General features: G+C 40.5%; 1 protein-coding gene across 2 annotated transcripts in view; it reads right to left on the reverse strand.

The window, feature by feature from the left end:
• Positions 1-16,620, reverse strand: part of LOC138748275 (branched-chain-amino-acid aminotransferase, cytosolic-like) — a 47,701-nt gene that overhangs the window by 18,730 nt on the left and 12,351 nt on the right. For both annotated transcript variants that reach the window (XM_069908146.1, XM_069908147.1), the window contains 6 exons: positions 15,333-15,533; positions 7,108-7,218; positions 6,524-6,643; positions 5,301-5,464; positions 3,834-3,976; positions 3,396-3,481 (listed from right to left, as the gene is read on the reverse strand). In XM_069908146.1, the coding sequence (XP_069764247.1) occupies positions 3,396-3,481; positions 3,834-3,976; positions 5,301-5,464; positions 6,524-6,643; positions 7,108-7,218; positions 15,333-15,533 (825 nt within the window). The remainder of the gene's footprint in view (positions 1-3,395; positions 3,482-3,833; positions 3,977-5,300; positions 5,465-6,523; positions 6,644-7,107; positions 7,219-15,332; positions 15,534-16,620) is intronic.

A 16,620-nucleotide genomic window follows, 5' to 3' on the forward strand; every position in this document is an offset into this window, starting at 1 on the left:
TGTGGCCTTCTCTACATCAGAGACTGGAATCAGACTGGGGGAATCGCTTTGCTGGGCACCTTCGCTCTGTCCATATCAGTGACAGGGATCTCCCAGTGGCCAACCGTTTCAATTCCGCACCCCATTCCTGCGCCAACATGTCTGTTCATGGCCTCATGTATGGTCAAATCCAGAGCCAAATTAGAGGAGCAAAACCTAATATTCCATCTGGGCCCTCTTTAACCGGACGGCATTAACATCGACTCCAGTTTCTGCTAGCCCACTCCTCATTCTCCCTCCCTTCCCCATCCCTCTGTCTCCTTTCCTCCAGCTCTCCACCCCCATTCCTCTCCATTCAGAGCCACCCCCTCCCCTATTTGCTGCTGTGCCCTCCCTCCCTTATCCACCTACTACCTCCTGCCTGTGGGACTGTGTTCCTCCCCCTGCCCCTCCCTCCCACCATTTTGTTTGGCATCTGCTCATCCCTTGATGAAGGGCTCAAGCCTGAAACATCGGTTAGATATCTTTATCTTTGCTGTATAAAGTTTGCTGTGTGACCAGCTGAGTTTCTCCAGCATTGTTTTAACTACAATCACGGTGCATGCAGGGAGCAGGATTTTTGTTTATCGTCTCCCTGGCTAAAGAAAACATTTCTTAAGCAGATCTTGGCTTGTAACAGCAAGGACGCAACACAGTATCTGGTGTCCAACTCGGCACCCAGCTTGCACCCTGGCACAGTCTGCACAAACGGTCCCACTGTCCTGAATCCCATGATCAGATAGGGCAGCAAGTCACACCAGAGGAAAAGTTTGCTTTCTGGTAATGTTTGATCAGAGAAAATATATAACACAGGGATCCTACAAACTATCTTTTTTTTTAATTTTTTTATTTTTCACACCATAAATCACATTATCCATGATATACACTATTTCTTTTTCACACATATACAGTGACTTTTTCTCCCCCCCCCTTTCCTCCCAAACCACCCCCCCACCCCCCCCTCTCATCCATTTTAGGTATACAATCTAGGTTGCATTAAGCCAGTCAGACAATGTTGTCATTCAACAAAATTACACCAGAAATTCTACTGAGTCCATTCTTTTCTTTCCTTCTCCTTCCATCAACTTAGGTAATGTTTGTCCCCGGTAGGTTTTCGCTATTGTATTTAATGTAAGGCTCCTATACTTGTTCGAATATTTCAATATTATTTCTTAACCAATATGTTATTTTTTCTAATTGAATACATTTATTCATTTAAATTTGGTAGTTTCTTCCTTTTAATTTGGTTATGTATTCCATTAATATTTAAAGACATATAGTTCAGCGTAGCCCTTTTATATTTTGTTTATCTTCTCTTTCCGTTTTTCCATCATTACCTTTCCTCCTTTTCCATTTCTGTTTTCTTATTTTCAACTCTTTATAAGACAACATTCCTACAACATCCAACATTTTCCTTATTCTCCTATTTCTATCTTATTTATCCCCAATCTCCCCTTCACCTCCTGAGTTGTCCTTTATCCCTTGTCGGACAACCACATCTCCCCTCTCCATTTGGATTTGCGAATCCACTCGCAAGCGTCAACTGATTTTGCAGTGACCGCTATTTCCCCCCACCCCGCCTCCCCCAGAAAAGATTTCACTTTTCATATGTCACAAAGGTCACTCTTTTAATTCCCTCCTTATTCTCTCTATTCCATTACCTTCCCTTATTAATTCTTGTCTATACTATCTATATTTTCCTCTAAGTACAGATACATTCCTGTATGCTCATTGTCTCTATTCACTCTTATACCTCTTTACCCGCATACATATCAATCGTGATCATTTTAACTCTCATTACCCGTCTTCCTCCCTCAGTCTATTTTTGTAATTGTTCTGCAAATTTTCGTGCTTCTTCTGGATCCGAGAATAGTCTGTTTTGTTGTCCTGGAATAAATATTTTCAATACCGCTGGATGCTTTAGTATAAATTTATACCCTTTCTTCCATAAAATCGCCTTTGCTGTATTGAACTCTTTTCTCTTCTTTAGGAGTTCAAAACTTATATCTGGATAAATGAAGATTTTTTGCCCTTTATACTCCAGTGGTTTGTTGCCCTCTCTTACTTTTTCCATCGTCTTCTCCAGTACCTTTTCTCTTGTAGTATATCTTAGGAATTTTACTACAATAGATCTTGGTTTTTGTTGTGGTTGTGGTTTAGAGGCCAATACTCTATGTGCCCTTTCTATTTCCAATTCTTGCTGTAGTTCTGGACATCCTAGGGTCTTAGGGATCCACTCTTTTATAAACTCCCTCATATTCTTGCCTTCTTCATCTTCCTTAAGGCCCACTATCTTTATGTTATTTCTTCTGTTATGGTTTTCCATTGTATCTATTTTTTGAGCTAGTAGTTCTTGTGTCTCTTTAGTTTTTTTATTAGATTTCTCCAATTTCTTTTTTAAGTCTTCTACCTCCATTTCTGCTGCTACTGCCCGCTCTTCCATCTTGTCCATTTTTTTTCCCATTTCTGTTAAGGTCATCTCCATTTTATTTATTTTCTCTTCTGTGTTGTTTATTCTTTTTCTTAAATCCTTAAATTCCTGTGTTTGCCATTCTTTAAATGACTCCATGTATCCTTTAATAAGAGCAAGTACCTCCTTTACCTTGCCTTACTTTTCTTCTTCTATTTCACTGTACTCTTCCTCTTCTTCTTCCTCTGGGTTGACCATCTGTTGTTTCTTTGGTGCCCTTTCCTCCTCTTCTTTCTTGTTTCTATTGTCTTCTGTGGTCTCTTCTTGCTGCAGGTGCTCTGCACCTGTCGTTGCCGGCTGTGGAGATCGACTCCCCAGCTGGTCCCCCCTCCCGTCGGTGTGTTTTTTTTCATTCGCATCGCGCACTTTTACTCGGCTCTGCGAGCCATTTTTGTAGTCCATTATTTACCGACCTGAGGGAGCGGGTTTCTCTCTCCGCAGCGGGCCTCTTCGGACAGGTAAGGCCTTCACCTTTTTCCTCCTTTGTCTTCTCTTCCTCTCTTCTTACCGTTGCTTTCGATTTTTCTTTTTATGTCGCCATCTTCTTTCCACCTTTATACTCACTTTTCTGTAACTTTTATTTCTGTGCCTTTGTGTTTTCTCTTGTTTTTTCCGACTTTTCTGGAGAGGGCTGGAGTTCACCGTCCGGCCACTACTCCATCATGTGACTCCTCTTCTCCCAAACTATCTTGAAGTATTCTACCCCCCCCTCCCCTCCCCATTCATATCTGATTCCAACAACAGATGCTCCCTTATCCAATTTGTCAAACAGTAAGTGATAGAGAGTGAGAATTTTAAGCCACATACAACGAGCTAATGTGGAAGAGAAATAGGTTATTATTAATCCTACCCTATACGGAGGCAGGTGAGAACATGGTGAAGATTAACTGTTGAAATGCCAACGTACCCACTGTCGAGCCAGATCCAGCAAACTGTGCCGAGTGACGCCCGGAAGGATGGTACCATCCAGTGGTGGTGTGAGCAATTCGACCTCTAAAAGATGAAAAGCAAAATTATTCAACAAGCATCAAACTTCAAACATGGGTCTCTCGAGCTTGGCAGCCCTCTCCGACCGTCTTCTGAGCAAGATTTGGGAATTCTCCTTCACTAACACACTTAAAATCAGTAGTCTATAAATGGTTGCGGAAAGAGAGGCCCCCATGCAAGAGAAGCAGGCACCCCAAGTGCCACAGTGTGGGAGAGAATCAGGCCAGATCTCATAAGGTAGAACATGCAGATATGCAAGCAAGAGGCAGATGAGATCATGGGGACATTGAACTGGGACAAGACATTGCTTTGACAGCAGCGGGCTGGGTGTTCCGTTGGTGATGCCTTCGACACTTACGGCCTTGCTCGTTCGTCCAGTAGATGAAGATGTTCATGGTCCCCACTTCTGTGATCTCATGATTATCTCCATAGAGCCAGAGGACCTGCTGGCAGCCTTGCTTCAGGGCCTCATTCTGAACGTAAATCGTGGGCCCATAATTTCTAAGGAGGAGGAAGAGAGAGGATAGTTGTGTTAATTATGGTACAATACAATCTGCTGATTTTACATGCGCAGCGTTCCAGATCTAGCTCCACGAGGGACTTGCACCAAAGCTTTACAAACTAAATGGTCGTTCCTAATTAAAATTAATGTGCTGGTCTCAGCATTGCTTCCTTGCTGTCTGGGCACACCTCCTGCTCATCATGTCAAAACGACCTGCAAGTGAGCTGCTGCTCTCCAAACTGGAAATAACAGAACAGGATGGAAAGCAGGGCCATCAGATTTCTGAACGAACAATGAACCCAGACATTACCTCACTTTACTTTTTGCACTAATTTATTTATGTTTAAATGTAATTTTATAGCAATATTTGCTCCGTAATGCTACTGCAAAGCAACGAATTTTGTGATATGTTCCTGACAATAAATTCTGATTCTGAATAGTTGGCAGCTGGATGTAACAGATAGGGGTGGCTGTATTTTAACCCTCTCTCAGCACCATCACCTGGAGTTTGATCCCAAAGAGGGGGGTGAGGGGGACATGGCGATGCCAGTCTCAAGATTTGCTGAATCTAGGCAGTCAGTGGTAATTTTCACTTCTTTAGTACTTTGGTGGCAGCTTTGCTGGTTCTTAGTGCCTCATAGATGCCAAAAATTGAAATTAGTGCCAGGGGTTCCTGGTCTGAATAGCCCATGGTGGGAGCTGCAGGTCTCTGGGGCCCAGATCCAACACCAGGGGGTCTTGGTCTGCATAGCCCACAGTGGGAGCTGCAGGTCTCTGGGGCCCAGATCCAACACCAAGTGTTCTGGTCTGCATAGTCCACGTGGGAGCTGCAGGTCTCTGGGGCTCAGATCCAACACCAGTGTTTCCTGGTCTGAATAGCCCACGGTGGGAGCTGCAGGTCTCTGGGGCCCCAGATCCAACACCAGGTGTTCCTGGTCTGAATAGCTCACGGTGGGAGCTGCAGGTCTCTGGGGCCCAGATCCAACACCAGGAGTTCCTGGTCTGAATAGCCCACGGTGGGAGCTGCAGGTCTCTGGGGCCCAGATCCAACACCAGGTGTTCTGGTCTGCATAGTCCACGTGGGAGCTGCAGGTCTCTGGGGCCCAGATCCAACACCACGGGTTCCTGGTCTGAATAGCCCATGTGGGAGCTGCAGGTCTCTGGGACCCAGGTCCAACACCAGGTGTTCCTGGTCTGCATAGCCCACAGTGAGAGCTGCAGGTCTCTGGGGCCCAGATCCAGTACCTGTTTGACGTTCTCTCTATTGTCCCATTTTAAAATAGACATCTAAGTGGTTATTTCATTCTTTCTATGCTCACTTACCCTCCCATTTTGCAATCACCCACACCTCCTTTCCAAGCACGCACAAACTTGGGATCAGCAAGCAATGAGACGGGGTTGAAGCTTCCGGTGGCAAAATAGGGTCCAACTGGCCCAATGATAACGAAGAGTAGGGCGTGATTAGCTCGAGACACCCCAAGAGAAGGCTTGGAGAGAAAGCAAAATGTGCAAATATTAATGTGTGCCACTCGACCACTGGAGCTTCTTGCTGTGAAAGCAGGCTTCCCCATCCCACAACAGAGAACAAGTTCACCCAGCGACCAGCACAGTGTCTGGGATGAAAAGTGTAGAAGGCCCAGCCTCTGTGCGGCGTAAAACATTGATGTTTGAGAAATGTGGAGCATGTGATCACATCAAGTGCATCAGAAACGAGATAATTACACAGGAATGCAGCAAGCAGAGAAGGTAAAGGTACATAAATGACGTTTCAGACCTTAAAGAAGGGCTCAGGCCCGAAACGTTGATTATATCTTTACCTCCCATGGACGCTATGAGATGGGCTGAGTGTCATTACACAGCATCTGCAGACTTTTGTGTTTCAGTAAGAAGAGATCACAAGTTAATCCTGATATTAAAAGCATCCTAGGGATGGTCAGAAAAAATGATCTTTGCACAAATACCTTTGCTAAGCAAGATATTTGGAAAACATGCTGAGTTTCTTAGCACTTTTGTATACTGAACTATAGAATCTGCAAACTTTCTTGTTTAACTTTTTGAAGCCATTTCAATCACACCATTGGGCTATAACAATTTGGATTCGTTGTAAGCAATAAAGCATCTCAGAGGCTTCACATTTAATAAGGGAAAGGGAAGTTCAAGCTCATTGTTACAGGAACTGAGGTACAGCGAGAAAATTCAATTTGTGTGCAATCGAGCCAGTTAATCCATAATTAGAGTGCAGAGTTACACAGAGCGAGAGAAAAGCAACATTTACTAGTGTGACAACAGTAAGAAATCTTGAATCTGGTGGCGTGTGAATCTTCTTCCTGATGGGAGGGGGGAGAAGGCAGGATGTAGTGAGACAGATTTTTTTAACACGTTAGCTGCTTTTTCTGAGTATGCCGACAAGGACTGAAAATGTGCTGAAAGAAGCGCGTTTTGTCTCTTGAGTATATTTTCCCTCAAACTTGTGTTTAATTAGGCAATTCTCCCAGGTCAATCTGTTAAAACCCACAACACTAACCTGTAAAGCAAAGACTTCTTACCTCTGTACCAATGAAGGTGGGTCGGATGTAGAGACTTGCTGTATCAGAATAGGGGACCCATTCTCTATCAACTTCAATTAGTTTCCGAATACACTCCACCAATTCATCTTTGTCAAATTCCTACAAATATAAACAGAGGTAGTGGATTCTCAGCAGCTCTGGTCAAGCAGCTCTTGACTTTCCAGAGGGCAACATGCAGCGAGGGTGAGGCACTGCACATAGATACCATTCTACCATTAGCACATCAAATATGCAATGTCAAAACGATCACAAGGCTGCCCTGTGCTGGAAATGGAAATTCAACACCTGGGGTAGAGCTTACAAGATTAGAAATGAGAGGCAATGTTGTCGTTGGGGACTTTTAATGAACAAAAAAACAACCCAGGGTTTTAATTTAATGTTTTATTCCAACACTGAGATCCCTCACAGATCCACTGAATGTCTGCAAGTCCTGATGTGGAATCTGATCAATGGAAAAAGGCTGTCCACATAGCCACCCTTGTGAGCACTTTGAATTGTCACCCATCGTTCTGTTACTCCCCTTAATGCATTTGGTGGAGAATGTAAGCAAGTGTTCTACGTACAGGCAGACAAGCTCTGACCGCTGAGCGGTGCATCCGCTCCATGTTCAAGTCAGGTCGGAACAAGCGAATCTTGTTGTCAATGCCACGGAAAGCCTTCATACCTTCAAACAGCTGTTGGTGAAAACAGATGGAACACTTTAAACTGTTCGACGTGACATGCAGAGCTATCCAGGACAAATAGCCATTTGCATCAACTATAGGTTTCATCCTGATCATCCCTCCCTCCAGGAGCAAATGTCTTAAATGGGGTTTCACTGTTTCACTTCAGTCAGGTCATTTATCAGTTTTATATGAGGGTCCACAGTGCAAACAGTTATCATGTAATTATTTATCAGAATTAATGGACCTCAGCAATCAGGCTCAATCAACAAACAAGACATCGCAGAATTAGGTTGGAACAGTTACACTGCCTTTTATTTGTTTCAACTGCAAATCTAGTTCAGGTAATATGCCAGAAGGTTTCTCCAATAATGGGCTTCCTTCTGTACTGTGATATTTTCACCGTGTCTTTGGTCAGAACCAAGCATGGAACACTGAAAGAGTCATACTGTAAAGAAACAGGCCTTTCAGCCAAATTTTTAAATTCAATGTTCACATTCTTGTTCTTTCCATTACATAAATTCTCTGGTACAAACAGGCTGCTCAGTCCAAATGGTCTCTGCAGATAAGTTTGAAATGCAGGAAGGGGGAAAAAAACCCGTGGGCACACGGAAAAGATGCAAACTCTGTCTCAGGAGCAAAGATGGTCATAATCAATGAGTTGCCAGGTGATGGTTCAACCTAAACTGCCACTATGTGGATTAGCCATCTCCACAGCGTCACGTGGGGACCATGAGCTGTCTGTGTGGCCCAGCCATTTTCCATGGAGGCCACGTGGCCCCTCCTGGGGGTCACAGCACATTTAAAGGGGAAACACACACCAAAATTATAAAATATTCTCCATGGTTTTTTTAAAATGTAGTCAGTAGGAAGAAACCAAATGAACTTGACTGCTTCACAGAGAAGGGGGCCCATAAAATTTGAGCAGAGTTCTCAGGGGACTACAGGCGCAAAAAAGGTTGAGAATGGCTGGTGTGGCCCATGAGGTGTCCCTCAAGTACATCTTAGTTCATCTTAAATACACCCTTGCTACTCGTTTCACATTGAAGCCACTAAAGAATAGTTCCTTGATTTTCCTGTTCATTTGACAAGACTGATGTAGTCACAGCGTTGTGTAATAAAGGATCAAGCCCATCAGCTCACTAAACCTGTGCCCACCCTTTTGCCCACAGTATGCCTATATCCTTTCATGCCTTGCCTATTAAATTGTCTGTCAAAATGTTTTTAAATACAACGATTCCATCTGACTCTACCACCTCCTCTGGCTGCAAGTTCCAGATATCATCCATTCTCTGTATAAAATAACCCTGCCCCTCAAATCCCCTTCCTCTCACCTTAAACCTATGCCAATTTGTTTTTAATACCCCTATTGAGGGAAAAAGATTCTGTCGACTTTACAACTTTATGTACCTCCACCGTTCCACTGTAACTCCAGGGTAATCTCCTCTCAGTAACTAACTTCCTCCTATCCAGCCAGCATCCTGGCGAATCTCCTCTGTGCTCTCACCAGTTGCAGTGAACCACATCCTTCCTATATAGTGTGTGCAATGTTCGAGGATGAAGGGTCATTGACCTGAAACATTCCTCTGTTTTTCTCTCTCCCCCCTGGTACTGCCTCTGCAGGGTGGCGCAATGGTGTGGCTCCAGTGATCTAGGTTTAATCCTGAACGTGTGTGCTCTCTGTGTGGAGTTTGCACATCTCCCTGCAACACCCCCCCTCCCAACCCCCTCCCCCAAGGGCTTCCACCAGTTACTTTGGTTTCTTCCCTCATCCCAGTAGGGTGGTAGGTTAAATACCTCCAGCATGCAGGTGAGTGACAGAATCTGGGGTAAATGGATAACAATAAAATAACAGCAGGATTCACATAATAGTAAGCCAAAGACCTTGTTTCTATGCTGCACGACTCTATGAGCATCTCCAGTTCCTCTTTATTAACCACCAGAGAGCTAGTTGACAATTTATCTTCAATTAAAGAGGCAGAAGGGGCCTTTCATTGAAAACCACAAAAAAACGTACAGAGATCAAGGTAGAAAGCAGACACAGAGTACCTCAGCTTTACATTCAGATCCATATGGCCATAAGACCATCTAAAACGGCTCAAAAGCATTTATAAAGAGCTCGGACAGGATAAAGAAGTACTCTACTAGCAGATGTTATGAGGTCTAATAGTGTACAAATTTCTTCCATGAAGAAAAGCTGGACATAGACACAAATAAGAGAAGACACAAACACAGGTACAGACACAAAGAAGAGGAGAAGAAGACACAAACACAAATACAGACAGAGAAGAGGAGAAGAAGAAAACACAGAAACAGACACAGAGAAGAGGAGAAGAAGATACAAACACAGAGGAGAAGAAGACACAAACACATACAAACACAGAGAAGAGGATAAGAAGACACAAACACATACAAACACAGAAAAGAGGAGAAGACACAAACACAGATACAGACATAGAAAAGAGAAGAAGACACAAACACAGATACAGACACAAAGAAGAGGAAGAAGACCAAGATCTTCACAGAGAAATAGAAGGTAAAACTGATGGACAAAGAGAAATAAAAGGTAAAACTGATGAACAGAATATAGATAAAGTCTTTTTTGAAGAACAAATGAGATCACTAAAAGAAGTTATCATTAATTTAATGCAATTAAAAGGAAAATGAAAAGAACAGAAGATAAAATGCAAAGGTTAGAAATAAGGAAAAGGGTAGAGAATGTGGAAAAGTGGGAAATGGCTGTAGAAATGGAAGTGAATGACTTAAGAGAAAAATTGGAAGAAAGTGACAAAAAAATTAAAGAGACACAAGAGTTGTTATCTCAGAAAATTGATATGTTGGAAAATTATAGTAGGCGAAACAACATAAAAATAGTGGCCTGAAGGAGGGTGAAGAAGGCACAGACATGAAGGAATTTATAAAAGGATGGATCCTGAAGGTCCTGAGAATGACAGAAATGCAAGAAGAAATGGAAATAGAAAGGGCTCACAGAGCATTAGCTCTGAAACCACAGGCACATCAAAAACCAAGATCCATCTTAGTAAAGTTTTTGAGATACACGACAAAAGACATAAGTTTTGAACTCTTAAAGAGGAGGAAGGAGTTTAATACAGTGAAATCAATTTTATGGAAAAAAGTTTACAAATTCATATTAAAATATCCAGCCTTACTTAAAATATTTATACCTGGGGAGCAAAACAGACTGTTCTCGGATCCAGAGAAAGCGCAAGAATTCGCAGAACGTTTGCAGGACAGGAGAAGAGATGTAACAACAATGAAGAATGGCGATAAAGTATATATAAAGATGTAAAAACAATGTATATCTAAAGAACTAGAGAGAAAAGAGAAGGGAAGGAAGGAAGGGGGGGAAGGGAGAGAGCTTTGTTATATGTGTTTTTTTAAAAAAGTGTTTTCTGGAGAGGGCTGGGTAGAGGGGGAATAACTGTCACTGCAAAATCAGTTGACGCTGCGAACAAGGTTGCAATCAAAATGAAAAGGAGAGTTGTGGTTGCCCAGCAAGTGATATGGTGCAACTTAGAGAGGGGGGGAACTTTGGGGTTAAGGTATTAGTGGATGTGGGAACTGCGGGGATATTTTATGTTCTAAATGTGTTGTCGTACATGTGTAATAAGAGAAAACTAAGAGATGAAAATGGGGAAAAGGGGGATGGAGGTGGCAAAGAGGTGGGAAAGAGGTGTATGCAAGATATAAGATGGCCATGTTGAACAATAGGACTATAAACATTAATGGAATACATAACCAAATTAAAAGGAAAGGCTACTAAATTTATTGAAGAAGGAAAAAATAGATATAGCATTTGTGTAGGAAACACATCTAACTGAAGCAGAACATAACAAATTAAAGAGAGACTGGGTAGGACACATAACGGAGGCATCCTATAATTCAAAAGCTAGAAGTGTAGCCATACTAGTTTACAAAAATGTACCAATCAAAATAGAGAAGGAAATAATAGATCCAGCAGGGAGGTATGCAATGATAAAGTGTCAGATATACTCAAAATTTTGGAACTTGCTCAATATATATGCGCCTAACAAGGAGGATCAAAAGTTTATGCAGGATATTTTTTTAAAGATTGCAGACACACAAGAAAATATATTGATAGGAGGGGATTTTAACCTTAATTTGGACCCAATGTTGGATAAAACTGGATGAAAGACAAGTAAAAAGAATAAAGTGGCCAAATTTATGGTTATATCAATGCAGGAAATGAAACTTATGGATATATGGAGGAGGCAACACCCAAGAGAGAAGGAATTTTCATATTATTCAAGTAGGCACAAAACTTACTCAAGGATTGATATGTTTTTGTTGTTGGTCCATATTCAAGGGAGAGTCAGGAAAACTGAGTATAAAGCTAGACTACTATCTGATCATTCACCCCTGTTATTAGCAATAGAACTGGAGGACATCCCACCAAGAACGTATAGATGGAGGTTAAACTCCATGCTACCTAAAAGACAGGATTTAGGGAGTTCATTGAACGCCAAATTAAAACATATTTTGAAATAAACACAGGATCAGTGAAAGACAAATTTATATTATGGGATGCAATGAAAGCCTTCATTAGAGGGCAGATAATAAGTTATGTGACTAAGATGAAAAACGATTACAATCGGGAAAAGGGAGATAATAAGTACAGAAAAGGAATTAGTAAAAAGGGATGATATAACGAAAAGGAGAGAATTGGCGGACAAAAAAATTAAGTATGAAACATTACAAATGTACAAGGTGGAGAAGAACATAATTAAAACAAAGCAAAAGTATTACAAACTGGGAGAAAAAACACACAAAATATTAGCCTGGCAACTTAAAACAGAACAAGCTAAAAAAAACGATACGAGCATCAAGGAAAAAGGACAAACAAATTACATATAATCCAACAGAGAATGAAAATTTTAAGGAATTTTATGAACAATTGTATCAAACTGAGAACGAGGGGAAAGATGATAAAATAGAGGAATTTTTATCTAAAATTGAATTGCCAAAATTGCAAGAGGAACAAAACAAATTAATAAAACCATTTGAAATAGAGGAAATAAAGGATATATTAAAAAAGCTGCCAAACAATAAAACATCAGGAGAGGATTAATTCCCAATAGAATTCTATAGAACATTTAGAATTATTAATTCCTCCTCTCCTGGAAGTAATGAATCAGATAGAAGAAACACAAAACTTGCCAGATTCATGTAAGACAGCAATAATTACACTAATATCAAAGACAGGGAAGGATCCATTAACACCAGCATCATATAGACCAATATCTCTACTTAACTCAGACTATAAGATAATAGCGAAATTATTAGCAAACAGATTGGCTGATTGTGTACCTAAAATAGTAAAACAAGATCAAACTGGATTTATTAAGAAAAGACGAACAGCGGACAATGTCTGCAAACTTATTAATCTAATCCACACAGTTCAAGGAAATAAGAAACCAACAGTGGCTGTTGCTCTAGACGCAGAAAAAGCCTTTGATAGAGTAGAGTGGAATTATCTATTTAAAGTATTACAGAAGTTCAATCTGCCAGAAAAATATATAAATTGGATTAAAGCATTGTATAATGGACCATTGGCGAAGGTAACAGTAAATGGAAATGTATCGAGTCACTTTAAATTAAGTAGGTCAACTAGTCAGGGATGTCCACTATCCTCCCTCATTGTTCACTTTGGCAATAGAACCTTTGGCAGAACTGATAAGAATAGAAAATAAAATAAAAGGGATAAAAATAAAGGAGGAGTATAAAATCAGCTTATTTGCAGATGACATCATAGTATACCTAACAGAACTAGAGGTATCAGTAAAAGAATTCCATAAGAAATTGAAGGAATATGGAGAAATATCGGGGTACAAGATCAACAAAAATAAAAGTGAAATGATGCCAATGAGTAACGCAGACTATACGGAATTTAAAAAAGAATCACCATTTAAATGGCAAGCACAAGCAATCCGATACCTAGGGATAAGGTTAGATAATAAATTAAGCCACTTGTACAAACTAAATTATTAGCCACTAATAAAGAAATTGCAGGAAGACTTAGAACATTGGGAAGAATTACCGCTAACGTTGATAGGGAGGGTAAACTGCATTAAAATGAATGTGTTCCCAAAGATACAATACTTATTTCAAACATTACCAATTCCCTTAACAGAAAAATTCTTTAAGGAACTAAAGAGAATACTAAAGAAATTCTTGTGAAAAGGGAGGAATCCAAGGGTAGCGTTAGATAAATTAGCAGAAAGGTATAATCAAGGTGGTTTACAGTTACCAAATTTTAGAAATTATTATAGAGCCGCAAAATTAAGATATTTATCAGATTTTTACCAGACAAAGGAAAAACCGGACTGGACTAAGATGGAACTAGATAAAATAGGGGAAAAGGTACAGGAACATATACTTTATAAGTGGGATGAAAAGCTGGTGCAATATAAAAACTCACCAGTACTGCATCATTTACTTAAGAAGAAGATCCACTTAGAAAGGAAAAAAACGAATGATCAAATACCAAAATTACTTTTGACGCAAAATCCGCTAATCCCTTTTACAATAGACAACCTTTCCTTTAGAGAATGGGAGAGAAAAGGAATCAAAAGAATAGAAAACTGTTTTTTGGGAAATAATTTATTAACATTTGAACAATTGAAGTACAAATATGGAATAATTCATGGTATCATCATCAATTGAAAGCTTATTTAAAGGATAAATTGGGAAACAGCTTGAGATTACCTGAAGGAAGCAGCTTTGAATACGTGATTACAGACACAATGATAATTAAAAGATTTATAACCAATATGTACATTAAGCTGCAAGATAAGGAAAATGAAATAAACTATAAACCTAAGCAGAAGTGGGAAAAAGATCTGAACATAAAGATAAAAAATGAAGTATGGGTAAAGTTATGTTCTGATACTATGAAGAATACAATAAACACAAGGTTAAGCGTGATACAGTATAATTGGTTACACAGAGTATACATTACTACCCTAAAATTTAAAAAATGGGATTCAACATTATCTGATAGATGTTTTTGCTGTAAGAAGGAAATGGGAACAACATTTCATGCAACTTGGGCATGTACGAAAGTGAATACGTTTTTGGAAGAATTAAATCAGATACTAAATAAAATTATAAAAAATAACATACCAAAAAAAACCAGAGATATTTCTTTTAAGTAACATAAGAAGTAGAGGATTAGGCCTCAAACTTGCACTCAAAGTGCAAAAAAAATTCATTATGACAGCCTTAGCGATAGCAAAAAAATGTATAATGTCAAATTGGAAAATGGAAGAGAGCCTGAGTATACAGCAATGGTACATGGAAATGAATAAATGTATTCCATTGGAAAAAATAACATAATTTAAAAAATTTAAGTCACAATGTTTGAACAAATTTGGGAACCATACATGGAACATATCAGAGAGAGCTTGCCTACGACCTCCATCCCCTAAAATGAGAATGAAAATGATAAGACAAAATGACTAGATTCAGTGTGTAATAAATAGATGATGCATTTTTCTGGTTTATTTTCCTTTGTGTGAAGATATTGTTTTATGGTTTTATTGTATTGTATATATTGAATATTTATGGGTTTTGGAGGGGGGTGGGTAGAGGGGAGGGAGGGAAAGGGGGAGAAGAGACCACTGTGTAAATTTAATGAGAAACATTTGTACATATTTTGGTATGGTTCACAGTGTGAAAAATAACAAAATTATATTAAAAAGATGAAGAAAAGCTGCAAGAGGCTGGACGATACTGAAAATTCCATTCAATTGGGCTGTGAAAAGAATGTCAGAAATAGACTGAAAAGTTCTAACACACAAAGGAATGGAAGGGTGAGGACTTTTTGAGAACTGAGGTTTCAACCCAACCATATTGGTGCTGTCAGCCCAGATACAACAGATGCTCTGCTTGACAGGAACTAATCAACGGGTGACTATGTTCTGGAGACAAGTGGAGGATGTGGGGGGTGAGGGGGGAATAATTTGTACAGTGTCCTTTAGATTGAGCAAGAGGATGGATGTTGGGGGGAAAAAGAGTGGAAATTCAGAATCTGAGAACTTCAAGATGCCACGAGAAGGCCTAGATTTTGTAAGGAAATTGGTTACCTCTATAGAATAGTGCAGGACTGACGATGCTGGATGAAACGAAAGGTTCTGTAGAGGTTTAATGTGGGGTTTGCCCCAGCCTTGCTCTGCATTCCAATCCACTGTTAGCATGTGGTCTGAAAACGACTTGCCGAACACCAGGCTGTTGCTGCCAGGTTTCTCCTTGGGCTGTTTAGTGAGTTCAATCTGCACATCAGCTGCCTGTTCAAAGCAGGGAGACAAAGAGTCTGAGTGTTCTTGAAGACAACTGCACGTCACAATGTCCAGCCTTGCATGAACTCGACCTGGCATCCTGTGCCAAACTGGAACACACTGACCCTAGCTGACCTGCTGAGTATTTCCAGCATTGTCTATTAGCATTTCCAGAACTGCAGTGAGCATTTTTCGCTCCATCCTTACCTCACATCCTAGTTTGTGAATAACATCTTCCCAAAAGATTTTCATTTTTCTACCAGTATCCTTCTCCAACTCCTATTACAGCACCAGCGACCCGGGTTCAAATCCGGCATTGTAAGAACATTCTCCCTGTGACCTCATGTTTTCCCCAGATACTCTCTCTGGTTTCCACCCACCCCCAAAATTTACGGGGTTGGTTGTAATTGGCGGCACAGGCTTAAATGGCCAGAGTCGACTTCTACCGTGCTGAAAATAAAATTTTAAAGTGTAATTTTAATTTCAATTCCTCTGAATGGTCTTCCCACCCTTTCTCTCCTCACATGAAGAGAGAATGCGTCTTGGTCTTGCTTCTTCCCCTGGTGATACTAACCACTCCTTCCTTATTTGTTGCCTCCCCTGTGCATCTTTGACTGAATGATGAGCCAAGCATAGAGTTTCTGGCAGCCTCTCCTGTGGAAACGAGGAGATTCTGTGGAGCTCCTGCCAAGTTTTTCTTAATCAGAATCTGGCTGTTACAGTTTCTATCTCCAGAGGGGGAACTCAGCCCAATGTGGCTCCGCAGCTGAATCACAACCTCCTCCATCTGCCCAATGCCCACCTTCACTGATTCTGCCATCTCAATATCTACATTCTGAGAGGGCTGAGCCAATGTGCCTGTTTTGTTCTGCTGTACTGCTTCTGTCCTGATGCCCTACCTACTTGGCTACTTTCTTTATTTTAGGAATATTTTATTTGTGATTTTCCAAAGACTTGTGTAAACCCAATAAACAAAATGTTATGTTCTCTTTCCACGTAATATGATTTACAGAGTCCTTATTTCCCAGCCTGGCCGTCTTGATCTTGATGTTCCTGACCTTCTTCCAGGTGGTGGTGGATTAAAAATATGTAGACT

Source organism: Narcine bancroftii, chromosome 13 (assembly GCF_036971445.1).
Source record: "Narcine bancroftii isolate sNarBan1 chromosome 13, sNarBan1.hap1, whole genome shotgun sequence".
NCBI classification, from domain to species: Eukaryota; Metazoa; Chordata; class Chondrichthyes; order Torpediniformes; family Narcinidae; genus Narcine; species Narcine bancroftii.